This window comes from Portunus trituberculatus, chromosome 38, assembly GCF_017591435.1.
Source record: "Portunus trituberculatus isolate SZX2019 chromosome 38, ASM1759143v1, whole genome shotgun sequence".
NCBI classification, from domain to species: Eukaryota; Metazoa; Arthropoda; class Malacostraca; order Decapoda; family Portunidae; genus Portunus; species Portunus trituberculatus.
In genome coordinates, this window is record NC_059292.1 from 29,770,343 (window position 1) to 29,790,136 (window position 19,794).

A 19,794-nucleotide genomic window follows, 5' to 3' on the forward strand; every position below is an offset into this window, starting at 1 on the left:
ATTTTTTTGTCCAGTTTCTCTAGTGTCTTAATTGCCAGAATTGCAGAATTTCATTAGTGTAGGAACAGCTTGTACTTACTTCTTGTCTGAGAAGGGATTCTGCAAGCTTCTGTACCTCTGTGGTGAGAAGTAGTGTGCCTCGGATCACCTTGGAGAGTGCAGCCAGTGAACGATGGACCTTCTGCACTGACAACACTGCTGTGTACTGTTCCAGTTGCACAAATGCCTTCACGGGGCAATCCACTGTTGGACCAGGCACAGCAACCTTGGCCTGAATCAGATTAGCACCCTGGGGAAATGCACAATAAAATTATTCCCGTGCTATACAATCAGTGTGCATAATGCTTGTATTACATTACTATAATCTGCCGCCAACCATATGGTCCCAGCATCATGATCAGAAGTTTCAAGGTTTTCACATTATCCTTTGCATTTCACATAACATCATTCTTCTCAGATTCTTTATTGATTCTTACAATTTTTCTCTCATGATCAATGATTAATTTGATTCTTCTAACACATTCGTTCCTCATTCTTTTATGATCAATGACTTTCCACTTCTTTCTATATACCTACTGCAAAAATCTCAGACATTCTATACTTTATTACATTCACTAATCTCTGAAAATTTGTTTTAAATAAACTACCTGATTGAGCTTTTTCCATAGATTGAGGACTGGAGAGAGCTGGGAATGCCATTTCTCACGGTCAAAACGACTTGCAAGCTCTGGTGACCTCATGAGAACTGCAAAGTAAATTCAGGTGAGGCTTTTTCATATATGATTATGTGTATGTGTGTAAGTGTGTGTTACTGCCTTCAATATACATACATGGCAGCATACAGAAGAATTTCAAGACAAGTTTCCAGTGTGTTTAAGATGAAAATCAAAGATCACTTCATCTCTCTCTCTCTCTGTTTATACACAGGGAGTTCCAGGAGGAAAGTCACATCTTAGATATAAAAGATCAAGTAATTCTAAATTGGTCATATTCTACAGGCATGTGCTTTTGATGCCTTGGTTTGGAGGTTCCAGGCCATTTTAATATGAACATGTTAAAAATTGGCACAGAGAATATAAGAGTAGAGGGGAATATTGATGGGTATTGGCATCATGAAGTTGTTACTTGATTACACATCAAATATTTCATTGATAAAGAAATACAGTAATTGTATACTGTATTATTGCAGCAAGTAATGACCAAAACACCATGAATCTTGTAGGACAACCCGAGTACAGCCAATCAATTGCCACTGATGTGTGTTCATATCTAAATGTCCTGTAACTTTTAAACCACGGCATTGAAGCCACTTGATGTAATGATAATTTTTGAGAAAGCCTCCTCAAACAAACAAAACAAACAAGCACACTCACCTTTCAACTGGCTAATCACCTGAGAGCTGACAATACGCTGCCATGATCTCTCAATATTTGACGGCAAACCAAAGTAAGAAGGATCGTCCTCCTCTGGCAGACTCTTGATAAGGGCTGCATAGTCCTATATCAAAACAAAGAGAACATTTTACTAGCTAGATGATAGGAAACAAAAATAATTCAAATTATTATAATAATCAAAAGCAATGCAACTGGGAGGTTACTATGTGAACTTCCACACCATCCTGCTCTGAACAACCTTTGACTCTAAAAAAACTGGATTCTTACCTGATAGTTGACAGTGGTTGGCAGAGTAAGGTTCTTTATCAGCTGAGTAGCTGTTGGCCTGCGTCCACCCACCATCTCATTGTTGAAAAAGATCTGCAGGTATGCTGAAAGAACCTTGCCATCCCAGATATTGTCCACACGACCTCCATAGATAGCATTTTCAAACAGGCCATGCACAAAATTCCACTTAACATCACCAGAACCTTAAAAAGAAAATGTTATATAATTCAAGGTTAGATGGTAGTCCTCTGTTAATACAATCCTTACATGCACATTACACACACACACACACACACACATGCTCGACTCACAATCGAGAGAGCTGGGTTCAAGTCCCGGTAAGCGGTGAGGCAAATGGGCAAGCCTCTTAATGTGTGGCCCCTGTTCACCTAGCAGTAAATAGGTACGGGATGTAACTCGAGGGGTTGTGGCCTTGCTTTCCCGGTGTGTGGAGTGTATTGATGTGGTCTCAGTCCTACCCGAAGATTGGTCTATGAGCTCTGAGCTCACTCCGTAATGGGGAAGACTGGCTGGGTGACCAGCATGCGACTGAGGTGAATTACACACACACACACACACACACACACACACACACACACACACACACACACACACACACACACACACACACTGGAGGGTTGTGGATATGAAACTAAAGAAGTGGTACCTATGGAAAAAAGAGGAGGTTGTGGAGGAGGCAATAAATTAAGAGCGACTTATACTAACATAGATGGTTTGTTATCAAGCATATTGGAAATTCAGGATTATTTGAAAGAGAAAAAGCTGGATGTAATGTGCATCATTGAAACAAAACTGAAAAAAGAGATCCATGTCAACTTTAATACCTGGAGGAGGGACAGGAAGGATAAAGGGGGAGGAGGAGTGCTTATAATGGTTCATGATAATATATGTGTTGAGGATGTACAATATGGTGAAGACAAAGTGGAAATAATGAGAGTAACAATCAGAACAGAAGATTTGAAGAAAAGAAAAAATTATAGTTACATATGTTCCACCAAAGACTAATACATGGGGATCAGAACATAAAGATATGCAAAGAGTGCCTAGATAACATGATAAGAAGAGATAGAAGAATACTCTTAGTTGGAGACTAACTGTAAAAAAGTAAACTGGAGAGAGATGGAAGTAATGGATAATGCTGGGCAGTGGAGCGAGAAAGTGTTACAGTTGACTATGGTTAATACAATGGACCAGTGGGTGGAGGAGTCAACAAGGTATGGGGGGGTGGGAAAGAAGAACCATTGTTGCTTGACCTAGTTTTCACAAATAAACCAGAGCCCCCTCCAATCATACAATACCTTAGTCCAATGGGGAAAAGTGATCATGTGACATTAGAGATGCAAATGCAGGACGAAGATGAGATAAGCTACATAGAGGATTATAGAGGAGAGAGATTAAATTATGCAAAAACGGATTTTGAAAAATTAAGGATTTATTTTGCTGATATTGAGTGAAGTAATATTATGTGTAGAAAGACAGTATAAGAGAAATATGACATATTCTTACAGAAATACAATGAAGGAGTAAAAAAGTTTTTTCCTGTTTATAGAGCTCAGAAAAAAATACATGCTTGGTACAATGCTTGATGCATACAAGCAAAAGAGGCAAAAGATAAAGCATGGAAGAAACTCTTAAAGCAGGGAAATGACTAAAACAGACGACAGTACAAAGATGCTAGAAATGAATGTATTAGAGTAAGGAGAGAAGAAGAAAGAAATTTTGAGAGGGATGTAGTGGATAAAAGCAAAGATGAACCCAAACTTTTCTACAAGTTTATAAATGGCAAAGCAAAGAATGAGGAAACAATTGAAAAAATAATTAAAGAAGGGAAGACATACCAAACAGAGAAAGAAATATATGAAATAATGAATGAGAGCTTCAAAACGGTATTCACTGCAGATGATTTCACAGAACCTAATAGGACATTGGATTGCCAAGGATTACAGGAGATTGCAGTGCACAAAGAGGATGTTGGAAGATTACTGAATAAGTTGGAAGTCAAACAAGCAATGAGGCCAGATGGTGTATCAGGCTGGATGTTAAAAGAATGTAAAGAGCAATTACTGGATCCAATTTGGGAAATAATGAAAAGTTCAATAAATGAACGGAAAGTTCCACTAGAATGGAAGAGAGCCAACATAATACCGATATTTAAAGGACGAAAGGCAACTGAACCACTAAAACTTTAGAAACTAGAGAACATAGGAGGACTGCGTGGAACCTTGCTCGAATGGACAAGAGATTATTTGAAGGATAGGAAAATGAGAACTGTGATCAGAGATACATACTCATCTTGGGGTAAAGTAACTAGCAGAGTGCCACAAGGGTCAGTGTTAGCCCCCATTATGTTTAAAGTTTATGTAAATGACATTCACATTGGGATAAACAGTTATATAAATTTACTTGCTGATGATGCAAAGTTGCTAAGAGTTATCAAAACTAGAGAGGACTGTCTGTTGTTGCAGGAAGATTTAAACAAGATCTATGAGTGGAGCAGGAAGTGGAAATTGGAGTTTAATGCCAAGAAATGCCACATAATGGAACTAGGAAAGAGTATAAGAAAACCAGTATGGAACTATTTGATGGGAGAGGAACAAATAATGAAGACTAAAGAGGAAAAAGATCTTGGAGTGATCATACAAGAAAATCTGAGCCTTGATAAACACATAAGCAAGATATTTGGACTATCATATAAATTGTTGACTAATATAAGAGTGGCATTTCATTACATGGATAAAGATAGGATGAATAAAAATCATCACAAGCATGATACACCCAAGGTTGGAATATGCAGCAGTGGTATGGTCTCCGAGCTCTAAAAAATTATATTAGAAAATTCAAAAGGATACAGAAGATTGCTACAATGATGGTGCCAGAATTAAAGGACCTCACATATGAAGAACGATTGAAGGAAATGGGACTGCCAACCTTACAAGATAGAAGAGAATGCACGGACCTAATAACAATGTATAAAATAGCACATGATATTTAAAAGATAGACAAAGAAGACCTGGTGCTGTTGACGGAAGAAGATGGAAGGACAAGAGGACATGAAAAGATCAGGATGAGGCAGTGTGTGAAGGATATTGGAAAATACAGTTTTCCACACAGAATGGTGGAAAAATGGAATGCATTGGATAATGGAATTGTCACAGCACATAGTGTGCATAACTTTAAAGAAAAACTAGATAAATGGAGATATGGAGACAGGACACTATGAGTTCTGCTCAAACCCTGTACAATACAACTAGGTAAAGACACACACACACACACAAATGGGCAAGCCTCTTAATGTGTGGTCCCTGTTCACCTAGCAGTAAATAGGTATGGGATGTAACTTGAGGGGTTGTGGCCTCGCTATCCCGGTGTGTGTTCTGTGTGATGTGGTCTCAGTCCTACCCGAAGATCGGTTTATGAGCTCTGAGCTCGCTCCGTAATGGGGAAGACTGGCTGGGTGACCAGCAGGCGACTGAGGAGGAGGTGAATTACACACACACACACACATGAAATCTTCAGAACTATACACATATAACTATCTATAATAATAACCATTAGTAATATAGTAGTACTCTTGTTCTGTCTTGAACATGTTTACTTCAAAGTCACTAACCTTCCTGTTTGAAGAGTCTGTCTAAAATGTCACATCCTGCCTTCAGGTCTGCTAGAGAAAATTCATAAAACTTAGACCATCCTTGTGGGATGTAAGTTCTCCGCTCTTGCATTACTGCATGGAACCACGCTAACACAAAGAGCGCCTGTGCTCGGCTAACATTATTGCCGCGAGCCACCAGCTCGGGTGACCAAGAGTCATATGTCCGTTGAAGGTTCTTCTTGACTCCAGCTGGTGCCTGAAAAGATCCATAAGGCATTCAAACCAAAGAGAGATTGCTATAAGCTAAACTGATTTATGTCATCCCTGTTGACAACTGATTGATGTGATTTCCCCAAAGCTTTTTATCTTTAATATATTTTCTATCACATTGTCAATTAGCCTTGTTATATGTTGATCTTTAAAGATATCAACAGGAAAACAAAACTACAGTATAGTCAACCCTCGGCTATCACAACTTCAGCTATTGCATTTTAATGCTATCACGCACCCATGAAAAGCTGCTAAAATTTCATTATCACGACCTCAGATGCCTGCTATCGCGCACCCAGCCATGACATCATGGGATATCTGAGCGCTCATTGGCCACTAGACAGTGATAGCCAGATTCTACCATTTTTTGTGGTCACAATGGCCACCAACCCTCCACGCCGTCCTCCTACCATTGCCGAACGTAAACCAATAAGACCTTGACATGTTTTAATTGGTACCAATGGATTATACAGTAATTAAAAAAAGATAAAAATGAGGGATATTGGGAGTAAAATTTGTGTTTGTGGCACCAATAACAATTTTCACCATTAGTTGTTCAATTCGGCTATTGCATATTCGGCTATGGCGCGGCTATTTCGGCCCCAATTGGGCACAATACCTGAGGGTTAAGTGTACGTGATATCAAAGTATTAAATATTCAGAAAATGTGCAAACAAAAGATATTATTTACATAAATATTTCACAGCTGTTCATATGAGTTTGGAAGCCAAGCCAACCATGAACCTGTTTAACATGAAGCCATTACTGGAATCATTAACACATGCTTTCTTCCAACTGACGTGAGAAATTCTGTTGTCACTCTTAATGAAATCAGATAATACAAGACCAAAAATATTAAATGTTAGGTGGCAGCAACATTCTATGTGCATAATCTGATACTTTTGAGCTGAAATTTAATTCTGTAATACATATTTGAAACACAAATTCACAAGTAAAGTTGTAAAACTTGGTGAACCATTGTACTAGGCTACCATCCTCACAACAGGTGAGCAGCAGGTGAAATATGAAGACACACGCACGCACGCACACACACAGGAGAGTATAGAATGTGGAAGATTGTAATAAGTTACAGGAAGATCTTGATAAAATATATGAGTGGAGTAAGGAGTGGCAGATGGAATTTAATATAGACAAGACCCATGTTATGAAAATGGGAAGAAGTAGATACAGACCAAACAGGGATTACAGGCTGGGTGATGAGAAAATTAAAGAGACCAATGAGGAGAAAGACTTAGGAGTAACTGTGCAAAACACCTTGTCACCGGAGAAACACATTAACAAGATTTTTTTGAAAACATACAACATGCTTCAAAATATTGGTCTTGCATTCCACTACCTAGATGAAGGAATGATGAAGAAGATATTATGTACCTTAATAAGACCCCAGTTAGAATATGCAGCATGTGTCAGGTCACTGCATATGAAGAAAAAGGTGAAGAAGGTGGAAAGGGTACAGAGGCTGGCAACAAGGATGGTACCAGGACTCAGTGAGTTAGACTATGAGGAAAGACTGATGAAGCTGGGGCTGACCACATTAGAAGAGAGAAGAACAAGAGGAGACATGATAACTATGTATAAATTGGTGAACAAGATTGACATACTGGATAGAGAGTTGATAAAGGTGACCACAAGTAATCATCTCCAAGGACATGGAAAAAAGCTAATAAAAGACATCTGTCTAAATGACGTGAGAAAATACAGTTTCCCGCATCGTAGCATTGATAAGTGGAATAAACTGAGCAGTGATGTCGTTGATGCGGTGTGTGTCAATCAGATGAAAGAGAGATATGACAGGAATGGACAAGGAGACAGGTCACAGAGAGCTTAGCTCAGGCCCTGTAATACACAAATAGGTAAATACAAATAGGTAAATACACACACACACACACACACACACACACACACACACACACACACACACACACACACACACAAAGAGTGTACATAGTTTTAAAGAAAAATTGGATAAGTGTAGATGTGGAGACGGGGCCACAAATGCATAAAGCCCAGGCCCTGTAAAACTACAACTAGGTAAATACAACTAGGTAAATACACACACACACACACACGGATGGGCGGACCAATGATCAGCTGATTTCAATACCACAGGTTGTGTGTTTACAGAGGCCTGGGCAAATGCGTGACTTGTGTGGCAATAGTCTCCAGAAACTACATTGAAAGGTACCATGAGTAGGAAAGAACTTACACCCATAAGCAGGTACGAGAATAAGGAAGGAGTACAAGAAAAGGATGATGACGATGAGGGGGAGGCTAGATTTGGAGGATTCGATGAGACAAGTACTGCCCTCCATAGGCGAGTTTTAACTTTGGAGAAAATATTAGACAACTGGATAAGGGAAAGTATGAGAAGTAAAGAAAACGATGAACAGGAGCAAGAGATTCTGAACTTGAAAGAAAGGATAAAAAAGTGGAAGAAAGTGAAGCTAGGTTAAGAGTAGAGAACATGGAACTGAGAAAAGAACTAGCTAAATATAAGAAGCAGATGGATGAAGGACTTGGTAAAGTAGAGAAAGAAAGAGAGGACCTGAAAGATCTAGTTAGCAAAGAAGAGGAAAGAGTACATGACGTGATTAAAAAAGAAGTACAGGCATGGAGAGTACAAGATAAGAAAGACAAAGATAACTTACAGGAGGTGATTCAAGAACAACTAAAAGAAAGGGACGAGAACATGGCAAACAAAATGATTGGAATCCTTAAGGAAAAGGAAAACCTAGTAAGGGAAATTGCAGAAAAAAAGTGTAATTATCTTTGGACTAAAGGAAAAAATGTAAAAATATAGACCAAGAAGGGAAAAGGAGGAAATGAAGTCAGTTGAAGACCTACTAAAAAATCTAAATGACGAAGATAGGCCGAACCTAGAGGAGGAAGTGGAGGAAATTTACAGAATGGGACCTTATCAAGATGGAACAACAAAACCAATTAAGATACTACTAAAATCACAAGAAGCAAGCAGCAACAGAAGAGATATTATATAGAACAACAAAACTCAGAGAAACAGAAGGCTGCAAGGATACATACATACATACATATATATATATATATATATATATATATATATATATATATATATATATATATATATATATATATATATATATATATATATATATATATATATATATATATATATATATAAGAAAAAACTAAGAATGAGGAAGAAAGGAAGAGATACAACAAATTGGTGGCAGCAGTAAGGGAAAAAAAATAATGAAAGGTCAGAGGAGGAAAAAAGGCATTTTTTGGAGAATTCTAGGAGACAGGATAAGAAAATGGTATGTAAGAGAGAAGAAAGAGGCAACAGTGGACCAAGTGTAACTAAAAGTGATAAGGGCAAGAAACTAAAAATGATGTATACAAACATAGATGGGGTTCTATCAAGTAAATTAGAACTAAAAGATTATATAAGGAAAGAAAAACCAGATATTGTATGCCTGGTTGAAACAAAACTAAATGAGACAATCAAAATAGGCATAGATAATAGATATAATGTATGGAGGAAAGACAGAGGGGGTAAAGGAGGAGGAGGAGTCATGATAATGACAAAGAAAAAGATGGTGGTAAACCATGTGGAATATGGGAAAGAAAAAGCAGAAGTACTGTATATTAAGATGCATATTAATAAAAATGACTTAACAATCATTTTAACATATGTGCCACCAAAAACGAATGCATGGACCAACCGAGAATATAAAGATATGATAGATGACACTATAAGGAGTCTAACGAGAGTCATTAAAGAAAGGAGAAAAGTGTTATTAGTAGGAGACTTCAACTGCAAAGAAGTGGACTGGAAAAATTATGAAAGTGGTATGGGGGAAGAAGCTTGGGGAGAAAGATTCCTAAACCTAATGATAGATAATATGATGGATCAAAAAGTAAAGGAAAACACAAGATTCAGAAGAAACGATGAGCCGGCGAGATTAGACCTGGTTTTTACAAGGGGTATACAAATGAATGATGATATAAGATATAAGTGCCCAATGGGAAAAAGTGATCACGTAATATTAGAAATGGATATAGAAGAGGGAAAAGAAGATAGAGATGAATCATACAAAGGAAACCGATTAAATTACAGAAAGGGTGATATTGAGAATCTCAAGAATTATTTCAAATACATTAACTGGGAGGAGATGGAAAACTGAGGGGGTGCAAGAGAAATATAACTTATTTTTGGAAATATACACAACAGGAGTTAGGGAATATGTCCCGAAATATAGACCTAAGGAAGAAGGAAAGAAAGATTGGTTTAATGCAAAGTGTGCCAGGGCAAAGGAGAAAAGAGATGGAGCATGGAAAAGGTGACGGAGAAAAAGAAATGCAGTAAATAAGGTAAACTTCAAGATAGCAAGAAATTAATATGTTAAAGTGAGAAGGAAGAGGAGAGGACCTATGAAAAGGATATAGTCGATAAATGCAAGGAGTAACCAAAATTGTTTTAGATTCATAAACAGAAAAATAAGACAAAAAGAAACAATAGAAAGGTTAAAAGGAGAAAATGAGATGGTGGAAGACCCAAAAGTATGGCAGAACTGTTAAATAATAATTCAGGAGGTCTTTACTAAGAATCCAAATTTGAAAGACCACAGGGTAATAGAGACCATCTATATGGAAGAGATTAAAGTAACCAAGCTTGAAATAAAAGAGTTAATGAAGGAACTGGATGAAGAAATGGCAATGGGACCGGATGAAGTCTCAGGCAGAATACTGAAAGAATGTAGGGAAGAACTAGCAAGACCTATACACAAGATCATAAAATGCTCAATAGAAAATGGAACAGTACCAGTGGAATGGAAAAGAGCTGAGGTGGTTCCCATATATAAGAGCGGAAGGAAGGAAGAACCTCTAAATTACAGACTGGTATCATTAACTAGTGTAATATGTAAGATGTGTGAAAGAGTAACAAAGAAACAATGGATTGAGTTCCTTGAAGACAACAAATTACTATCAAATAGCCAATTTGGCTTTAGAAAAGGTCGGTCGTGTGTAACAAATTTACTGAGTTTCTACTCTAGAATAGTTGACAGGGTACAAGAGAGAGAGGATGGATTGACTGTATTTATTTGGATTTAAAAAGGCATTTGATAAAGTGCCACATGAAGGTTACTGTGGAAATTAGAGGAGAAGGGTGGTTTAAAAGGAAGCACATTGAGATGGATGGAAAATTATTTGAGGGAGAGAAATAAGGACGGTAGTCAAAGATATGAAGTCCAAGTGGAGAGCAGTGGAAAGCGGAGTGCCACAGGGGTCAGTATTGGCCCAATACTTTTCTCATTTATATAAACATGCCAGAAGGAGTGAACAGCTACATAAATCTGTTTGCAGACGATGCGAAACTGTGCAGAGTTATAAAGCAAAAAGAGGATTGTGAAATACTGCAAGAAGACCTAAATAAGATCTGGGAATGGAGTAAAAAGTGGGAGATGGAATTCAATGTGGACAAAAGCCATGTCATGGAAATGGGAAAAAGTGAAAGACGACCAGTGGGAATCTATAAGATGGGAGATGGAGTAGAACTGGAGAAAGTAAAAAGGAAAAGGATTTGGGAGTGACGATGGAAGAAAATAATCAACCAGCAAGCCATATTGATAGAATTTTCAGAGACATATAATTTGCTAAGGAATATTGGAGTAGCATTTCACTACATGGACAAAGAAATGATGTAGAAATTGATAAGTACTATAATAAGACCCAGATTGGAATATGCAGGAGTAGTGTGGACCCTCACAAAAGAAACACATAAGGAAGCTGGAGAGACTACAAAAAATGGCTACAAGAATGGTCCCAGAACTTGAAGGGTTGACATATGAGGAGAGACTAAAGGCTATGGATCTTCCAACATTGGAACAGAGAAGGGAGAGAGGGGATCTCATACAAGTTTATAAATTGATTAACGGAATGGACCAAGTGGACAATGAGTATCTTATCCTGAGAGAAGAATATGCCAGTCGAAGCACAAGATTGCATAGTAAGAAGCTGAGGAAGGGAAGATGTCTAAGAGATATTAAAAATATAGTTTCCAAAAGATGTGTTGAGACGTGGAACAGTTTGAAAGAAAAAGTAGTGTCTGCAACGAGTGTACACAGTTTTAAAGAAAGATTGGATAAGTGTAGATATGGAGACGGGGCCACACGAGCATAAAGCCCAGGCCCTGTAAAACTACAACTAGGTAAATACACAAATACACACACACACACACCACTGGCCGGGCTCCGTGGAGAGTGGACATGCCTCCTCAGAGTGTCTACCTAACACTAAGCTAAACAATGTGCTTGGAGTGAGAATCACTAGTACAAAGGGGCAATCAGAGCGAGTGAACAGTGTACAGAGTGAACGTAGCCTGGTGGCGTGTACATACAAGTGATTGGAGGTGTTGGAATCCGCATAAACGACAGCGAGAAACCACACAAAGGAGCCATAAACAGCCGAAGATAACACACAAAGCTACCAGGCCTGACTGAGTGACAAAACAAACACTCCCAGGAAGAGTGAAATGAAATGGATAGATCTGTAAGAAATAAGTTACCAAATTAAAAATATGCCGATGAGGCCCAGGGAGCAAAACCAAAAGTAACCATTCAAAATATGAATCCATCTTCAACAGGGGCAACAATGCAAGGTAGATTGGTAATAATAGAAAAGAAACTTGAGGAGTTGGTGAAGGAATTAAAAGTTCAGAGGAGTGAGGAGGAGCAGGATAGAGAATTCCGCAAGGCTTTGAAGGAAAGAGTCTGGAGACTGGAGGAAAATGAAAAACGATTGGTAGATGAGAATGCACACTTTGAGAGTGGAGGTTGAAAAATATAAGAGATGGTTGGAGGAGAAAATGGAGGTTCATAAATGGTAAACTTAAAAAGAGAGAGTCCATTGAAAGATTAAAAGGAGAGCAAGGGATAGTAGATGACCCTAAGAATATCGCAGAATTGCTAAATAATAGGTTTCAACAAGTATTTACTAAAGAAACAATGTTTGTAAAGCCTCAAAATGTAGAAGGAAATGTGCACATGGATGACATTAAGATACCTAAAAAGGAGTTATATAAAATGTTGGGGGAACTTAAAGATGATAAAGCGATGAGACCAGATGAAGTTTCAGGCAAATTATTGAAGGAATGTAGAGAAGAATCGATAGATCCATTATATGATATTATAAGGTGCTCATTAGAAACTGGGAAAGTACCAGTAGAGTGAAAAATAGCTGAAGTGGTGCCCATTTATAAGGGAGGCAGTAAGGAAGAGCCTCTTAACTATAGACCTGTGTCTTTAAAAAGTGTGGTCGGTAAGATTTGTGAGAGGGTGATAAAGAAATATTGGATACGGTTCCTGGAGGATCATAAGTTATTATCGGATCATCAATTTGGCTTTAGGAAAGGGAGGTCATGTGTATGTAACAAATCTACTGAGCTTTTATTCGAGAGTGGTTGACAAAATACAAGAGAGAGAGAGGGATGGATGGACTGTGTATATTTGGATTTAAAAAAAGCTTTTGACAAGGTACCTCACATGAGACTGCTATGGAAATTAGAGATTTATGGAGGACTGAAGGGAAAAGTGTTAAAGTGGATGGAAAACTACTTGAGATGGAGGGAAATGAGAATGGTAGTAAGGGATGCACAGTCGGACTGGTTGGTGGTGGAGAGTGGAGTCCCACAAGGTTCAGTGCTGGCACCAATACTTTTCCTTGTCTATATTAATGATATGCCAGAGGAGTAAACAGTTATATTAATTTGTTTGCGGATGATGCAAAGTTGTGTAGGTGTGAAGAGTGAAGAAGATTGTGAAATTTTACAGGCAGATCTGGATAGGATTTGGGAGTGGAGCAAGAGGTGGGAGATGGAATTTAATCTGAGCAAAAGTCATGTAATGGAGATGGGGAAGAGTGGAAGACGGCCAAGAGGGTCATATAAGATGGGTGAAGAAGTAGTGTTGAAAAAGGTGGAAAAGGAAAAGGATTTGGGAGTGATAATACAAGACCATGGGCAGTTTGAGGCTCATATTGACAAGATGTTTGGAGAAACATATAATTTGATTAGAAATATTGGATTAGCCTTTCATTATATGGATAAAGATATGATGAAGAAATTAATTAGTACGGTAATTAGACCAAGATTGGAATATGCTGGGGTGGTTTGGTCCCCTTATAAAAAGAAGCATATAAGGAAGTTGGAGAGATTGCAGAGAATGGCAACAAAAATGGTTCCGGAATTGGCAGAAATGACCTATGAGGAGAGATTAAAAGAAATGAATTTGCTTACCTTGGAACAAAGAAGAGAAAGAGGGGATTTAATACAGGTTTATAAACTGTTGAATGGTTTGGATGAAGTGGATAATGAGCAAATGATGTTGAGAGAAGAAAATTTAAATCGAACTACGAAATCGCATAGTAAAAAGATAGCCAAGGGAATATGCTTGAAGGATGTGAAGAAATATAGTTTCCCACAGAGATGTGTGGAGGTGTGGAATAGTTTGAGTGAGGAGGTGGTGTCAGTGAGGAGTGTGCATAGTTTTAAAGGAAAGTTGGATGTGTGTAGATATGGAGACGGGGCCACACGAGTATGATACCCAGGCCCTGTAAAATTACAACTAGGTGAATACAACTAGGTGAATACACACACAGAACCTAATAGGACATTGGATTGCCAAAGACTACAAAAGATTGCAGTACACAAAGAGGATATTGGAAGATTACTGGATAAGTTGGAAGTCAGAAAAGCAATGAGGCCAGATGGTGTATCAGGCTGGGTTGTTAAAAGAATGAAGAGCAATTACTGGATCCAATTTGGGAAATAATTAAAAGTTCAATAAATGAACGGAAAGTTCCACTAGAGTGGAAGAGAGCCAACGTAATACTGATATTTAAAGGACGAAAGGCAACTGAACCACTAAACTACAGACCAGTGTCACTTACAAGTGTCGTAAGGAAGTTATGTGAAATAATTATCAAAGAAAAATGGGTTAAATTTCTAGAAGAGGAGCAAGTCATATTGAACAGACAATTTGGGTTCAGGACAGGGCGGTCATGTGTATCACACTTATTAAGCTTCTACTCGAGTTATTGCAGGACTTGAAAACATAGATGGATGGGTAGACACAGTATACCTGGACATTAAAAAAGCTTTTGATAAAGTCCCGCATGGAAGACTTCTTTGGAAACTAGAGAACATAGGAGGACTGCGTGGAATCTTGCTCAAATGGACAAGAGATTATTTGAAGGATAGGGAAATGAGAACTGTGATCAGGGATACATACTCATCTTGGGGTAAAGTAACTAGTGGAGTGCCACAAGGGTCAGGGTCAGTGTTAGACCCCATTATGTTTCAAGTTTAGGTAAAAGACATTCACATTGGGATAAACAGTTATATGAATTTATTCGCTGATGATGCAAAGTTGCTAAGAGTTATCAAAACCAGAGAGGACTGTCTGCTGTTGTAGGAAGATTTAAACAAGATCTATGAATGGAGCAAGAAGTGAAAATTGGAGTTTAATGCCAAGAAATGCCACATAATGGAACTAGGAAAGAGTAAGAGAAGACCAGTATGGAACTATTTGATGGGAGAGGAACAAATAATGAAGACTAAAGAGGAAAAAGATCTTGGGGTGACCATACAAGAAAATCTGAGCCCTGATAAACACATAAGCAAGATATTTGGACTATCATATAAGATGTTGACTAATATAAGAGTGGCATTTAATTACATGGATAAAGATATGATGAAAAAATCATCACAAGCATGATACACCCAAGGCTGGAATATGCAGCAGTGGTATGGTCTCCGAGCTCTAAAGAGGATATAAGAAAATTGGTAAGGATACAGAAGATTGCTACAACGATGGTGCCAGAATTAAAGGACTTCACATATGAAGAACGATTGAAGGAAATGGGACTGCCAACCTTACAAGATAGAAGAGAATGCAGGCACCTAATAACAATGTGTAAGATAGTATATGATATTGAAAAGATAGACAAACAAGACCTGGTACTGTTGACGGAAGAAGATGGAAGGACAAGAAGACATGAAAAGATCAGGATGAGGCAGTGTGTGAAGGATATTGGAAAATACAGTTTTTCACACAGAACGGTGGTAAAATAGAATGTATTGGATAATGGAATTGTCACAGCACATATTGTGCATAACTTTAAAGAAAAACTAGATAAATGGAGATATGGAGACAGGACACTATGAGCCCCGCTTAGACCCTGTACAATACAACTAGGTAAATACATCTAGGTAAACACACGCACGCACACACACACACACACACACACACACACACACACACACACACCTTCCTCCATACATACATTCTGTGAGCAAATGTCTTGTAGTGTCTAAGTGCAGCTCACCTCATATGTAACTTTGAGGCTGGTCTGTAGGATTATTGGAGTGAACTTGATGTGAGGCTCAGCTGTCAACCAGAGTCGGAAATCTTTGTGTGGCTCGAGACCATTGAGCTCCTTCTCTAGGAATGGCAGCCAGGCAGTGACTAGGTGCAGATTCTTCAGACAAAGCCAATGACCTGAGCTGGCACACTCCTTGATCAACTTGACTGCCTTCTCACTCTGACCTTGACCCATGGCCACCTGAAGACAAATGTTTTATACTGATTATATAGTACAGTAAGTCCTTGTTATATGGTACATATGCATTCCTGAAAACCTTACTGCAAATAGAAATTACCGGATGTGTTCCAGCACGTCAAAAGTCACCCCTACAGACATGAAAATACAGGTAGTCCTCGATTTATACGGTAGATGTGTTCCAGAAGGGACCGTATAAAGTAAAAATCGTATAAAGTAAGGAATGAATACCAAACTCCCTACTTTTTTTTTAGTACAAAAGAGCGGACCTGAGCTTTGTACAGTACCTCCAGTCCCTTTCCATCAAGCAGCCACACGATCCTCATGAGCGTGACGTGACTCCCAGCACATCCACTTCATCCCTTGGTTGAACAGCCTTGCCCTCCAGGGAGAGGCTCAGGGGCATCCTTGCACCACTATCACTACCACTACCATCACCACCACAGCCACCACCACTAAACTTTGAAGGGTCATGGTCAAGATGGTCCCTGACCATGATGGCCCCCCCCAGGGGCTGTCTTGACCAGGAAACGACCTTGAAGGATGTGTTCAAAATAAAATAATCTTTCACTGTACGTATACATTTTGCATTAAACACATTTCTATTATGCTTATTAATGCTTTTATTAATAAACTTACAAAGACATAAAAATGACTATGAAAAAGGGAAATGTTTAAACAAAATAATTTTATTAGCACCTTCTTCTTCTATTTTGCTACTTCCTTCTCTGATGTGTCACCATTTTTGTCGTCTGTCTTCGATTCTGTTATTTGACTTGGTGTGTGCAGTCTGAAGAAGCTTGTTATTGATTGGTTTTTCTTTGAGAAGAACCTCATAGCATGTCATTTTTTCCATGACCCCTCTGATGACGGTGGTGCTTCTTTCAATATTTGGGTCATTTTCTTCGAGAATTTTCATTGACTGCGCCAACAAGTCCATACACTCAGACAAGTTGGCTGCTGTGAGGGCTCTCTTGGGTGTATCATCGCCAGATGGAGATGCAGAAGGGCACGAGAGAGGGAGATGTTGCCACAACTATACGTAAGTGAACAATGAGCCTGTTTGGCATGCAGCCAGGGTGAGAGGGATGTGGGTGGTAGGAAAAAGCTAGCTAGTGACACCTTGTGGCTGGATTTCCGAACTAAATCACCGCGCGAATTTTAACTTTCTTGAAACCGTATAATTCTGAGGAATTCGTACAATGTGATGAATAACCCCTATTTTTGGACACTGTATTACTCTGAATTCATATAAAGTAAATTTGTATAAATCGAGGACTACCTGTACATGAAAATAGTCATATACAAAAAGTAAAGTACAGTAATACTCCGCTTAACGAACAGGATAGGCGGGATGCGTTCTGGGCTTTCTCATATAAAACTACTGAAGGATAAAATCAATTACTTTTTACTAAAACATTATTTTGTTAAATTCTTATAGAATTTTACAAGTGTCACCTCTTCTTAAAAGAGTGCTGGCTTGAATATCAGTAGCCTCACCTCTTGATAGCTGCTGGGTCCCACTGTGCTATGCACTAAGTCAGAGAGTTCTTGGGAAGGATCTGCTCCTGGGGAGATGATGATCAAGATTGGCTCCATGGCAGATGTCTCAGGCAATAGCCGGCGCAAATTGAGTGCTGGTGGTGAAAGTTCTTTCATACCTGGAGGAACAAACTTAGATTAAAGAAAAACAGTAGACATTATATATATATATATATATATATATATATATATATATATATATATATATATATATATATATATATATATATATATATATATATATATCAATGGACAACAACAAATAAATATGTGAATGAGTAAAATCTATTAAGCACAAAACATTGCCTTCACTGAAATGGTCACCACAAGTAGATATAATATCTGTAATGTATCATATAGTTGGCTGCTTTGGCTTCAAGTGTAGGTTAAGTTTTACTTAAGTCTTGGTTTTTGTTACAGCCATTAGTATGTGAGAATTGTGGTGATGAGGAAGCAATGCATCAGGGTCTTGGGAGACTCCTACCAACTCTAGGAGAATCACTATAGTGTTGACTCACTCTCTAATTTCATCCCATCCATTTCTACAACACTACAATATTCCTCTTGTGTAACATTAGAATTCCTGGGGCTTGTTGAAGTTGCCAGCATGGAAATAAAACTCTGCTAAATTCCATACAAAAAGGGGAGGAACAATATTAATGTGTAATGCTAACTAAAGATTCCTACAACACCTTACACTTTTACACTCTCTTCAAATCAAAATTTAATAATGGCCTCACCACGCCCTGCCTCGGAGTCCCCCTCTGGGGAGGGGACCATAAATGTCCCCAGGTCGGACTGCCCCTCTGCTGTCGACCTTGGGTGTCTTGACACTTCATCTAATACTTTCACTATCAATTTCTGCAACATTCGTGGCCTTCGTTCTAATTTTCAATCTGTGGAACACCACCTCTCCTCTACTAAACCTCATCTTCTCTTCCTAACCGAAACACAGTTGTCTGTGACTACTGACAGCAGCCCTTTTCTGTTCCCTCCTACTTGCTCTATCCTCATTTTCAATCCAAAGCTGGATGTTGCGCATACGTGCGTAACGACACCACTTGCTCTCGTGCCCACAATCTTGAATCTTCAGAATTTTCTACCATCTGGCTAAGACTTCAATGTCACTCTCTAACTAAATTCATCTGTGCTGTATACCTCTCACCTAATTCCTCTGACTATGTAAAATTCTTTGACTATTTGACTTCCAAGGTGGAGCACATCTTATCTCACTTTCCTTTGCTGAGATCTCCATTTTAGGGATTTCAATGTTCACCACCAGCTTTGGCTTTCATCTTCTTTCACTGACCAACCTGGTGAACAAACCTTCAACTTTGCTATCCTTCATGACCTAGAGCAGCTAGTGAAGTTCCCTACCCGTATTCCTGACCGCCTTGGAGACACGCCCAACATTCTTGATCTTTTCCTAACCTCCAACCCTTCTGCTTACTCTGTTAAACTTTCCTCTCCGTTGGGCTCCTCCGACCACAATCTAATTTCCGTTACCAGTTCTATCACTCCAGTGCAGCCTCAGGACCCGCCTAAGCGGAGGTGCTTCTGGCATTTTAACTCTGCTAAGTGGGAGGAACTAAGGCAGTACTATTCTGATTTCCTTGGGATGATTATTGTTTTCATGTCAGAGATCCTTCTCTTTGTGCCGAGCGCATAACAGAGGTGATTATCTCTGGCATGGAGCTATACATTCCTCATACTTTCTCTAACCCTAAAGCTAAAAAGCCTTGGTTTAACTCTGCTTGTTCTCGTGCTGTCAATGATAGAGAGGCGGCTCACAAACGGTTCCGTAGCCATCCAACTGCTGAAACTCATGCCCTATATATTTCTGCCCGTAATCATGCCAAATCTATTCTCCAACTTACTAAAACTCTTTCATCAATAGAAAATGTCAAAGTCTTTCCAATTCTAACTCCTCTCGAGATTTCTGGCATCTAGCCAATAATATCTCTAACAACTTTACTTCTTCGTCTTTCCCTCCTTTACTTCATCCAGATGGCTCTACAGCTGTCTCTTCTTTTCTAAAGCTGAACTCTTCGCTCAAACCTTTGCTACCAACTCAACTTTGGATGATTCTGG

At 38.8% G+C, this 19,794-nt stretch overlaps 1 protein-coding gene across 3 annotated transcripts in view; it reads right to left on the minus strand.

The window, feature by feature from the left end:
- Positions 1–19,794, minus strand: part of LOC123514511 (cytoplasmic dynein 2 heavy chain 1-like) — a 149,004-nt gene that overhangs the window by 6,114 nt on the left and 123,096 nt on the right. For all 3 annotated transcript variants that reach the window (XM_045272390.1, XM_045272389.1, XM_045272391.1), the window contains 7 exons: positions 17,662–17,822; positions 15,928–16,164; positions 5,293–5,530; positions 1,662–1,864; positions 1,374–1,497; positions 648–745; positions 80–289 (listed from right to left, as the gene is read on the minus strand). In XM_045272390.1, coding sequence (XP_045128325.1) covers positions 80–289; positions 648–745; positions 1,374–1,497; positions 1,662–1,864; positions 5,293–5,530; positions 15,928–16,164; positions 17,662–17,822 — 1,271 coding nt within the window. The remainder of the gene's footprint in view (positions 1–79; positions 290–647; positions 746–1,373; positions 1,498–1,661; positions 1,865–5,292; positions 5,531–15,927; positions 16,165–17,661; positions 17,823–19,794) is intronic.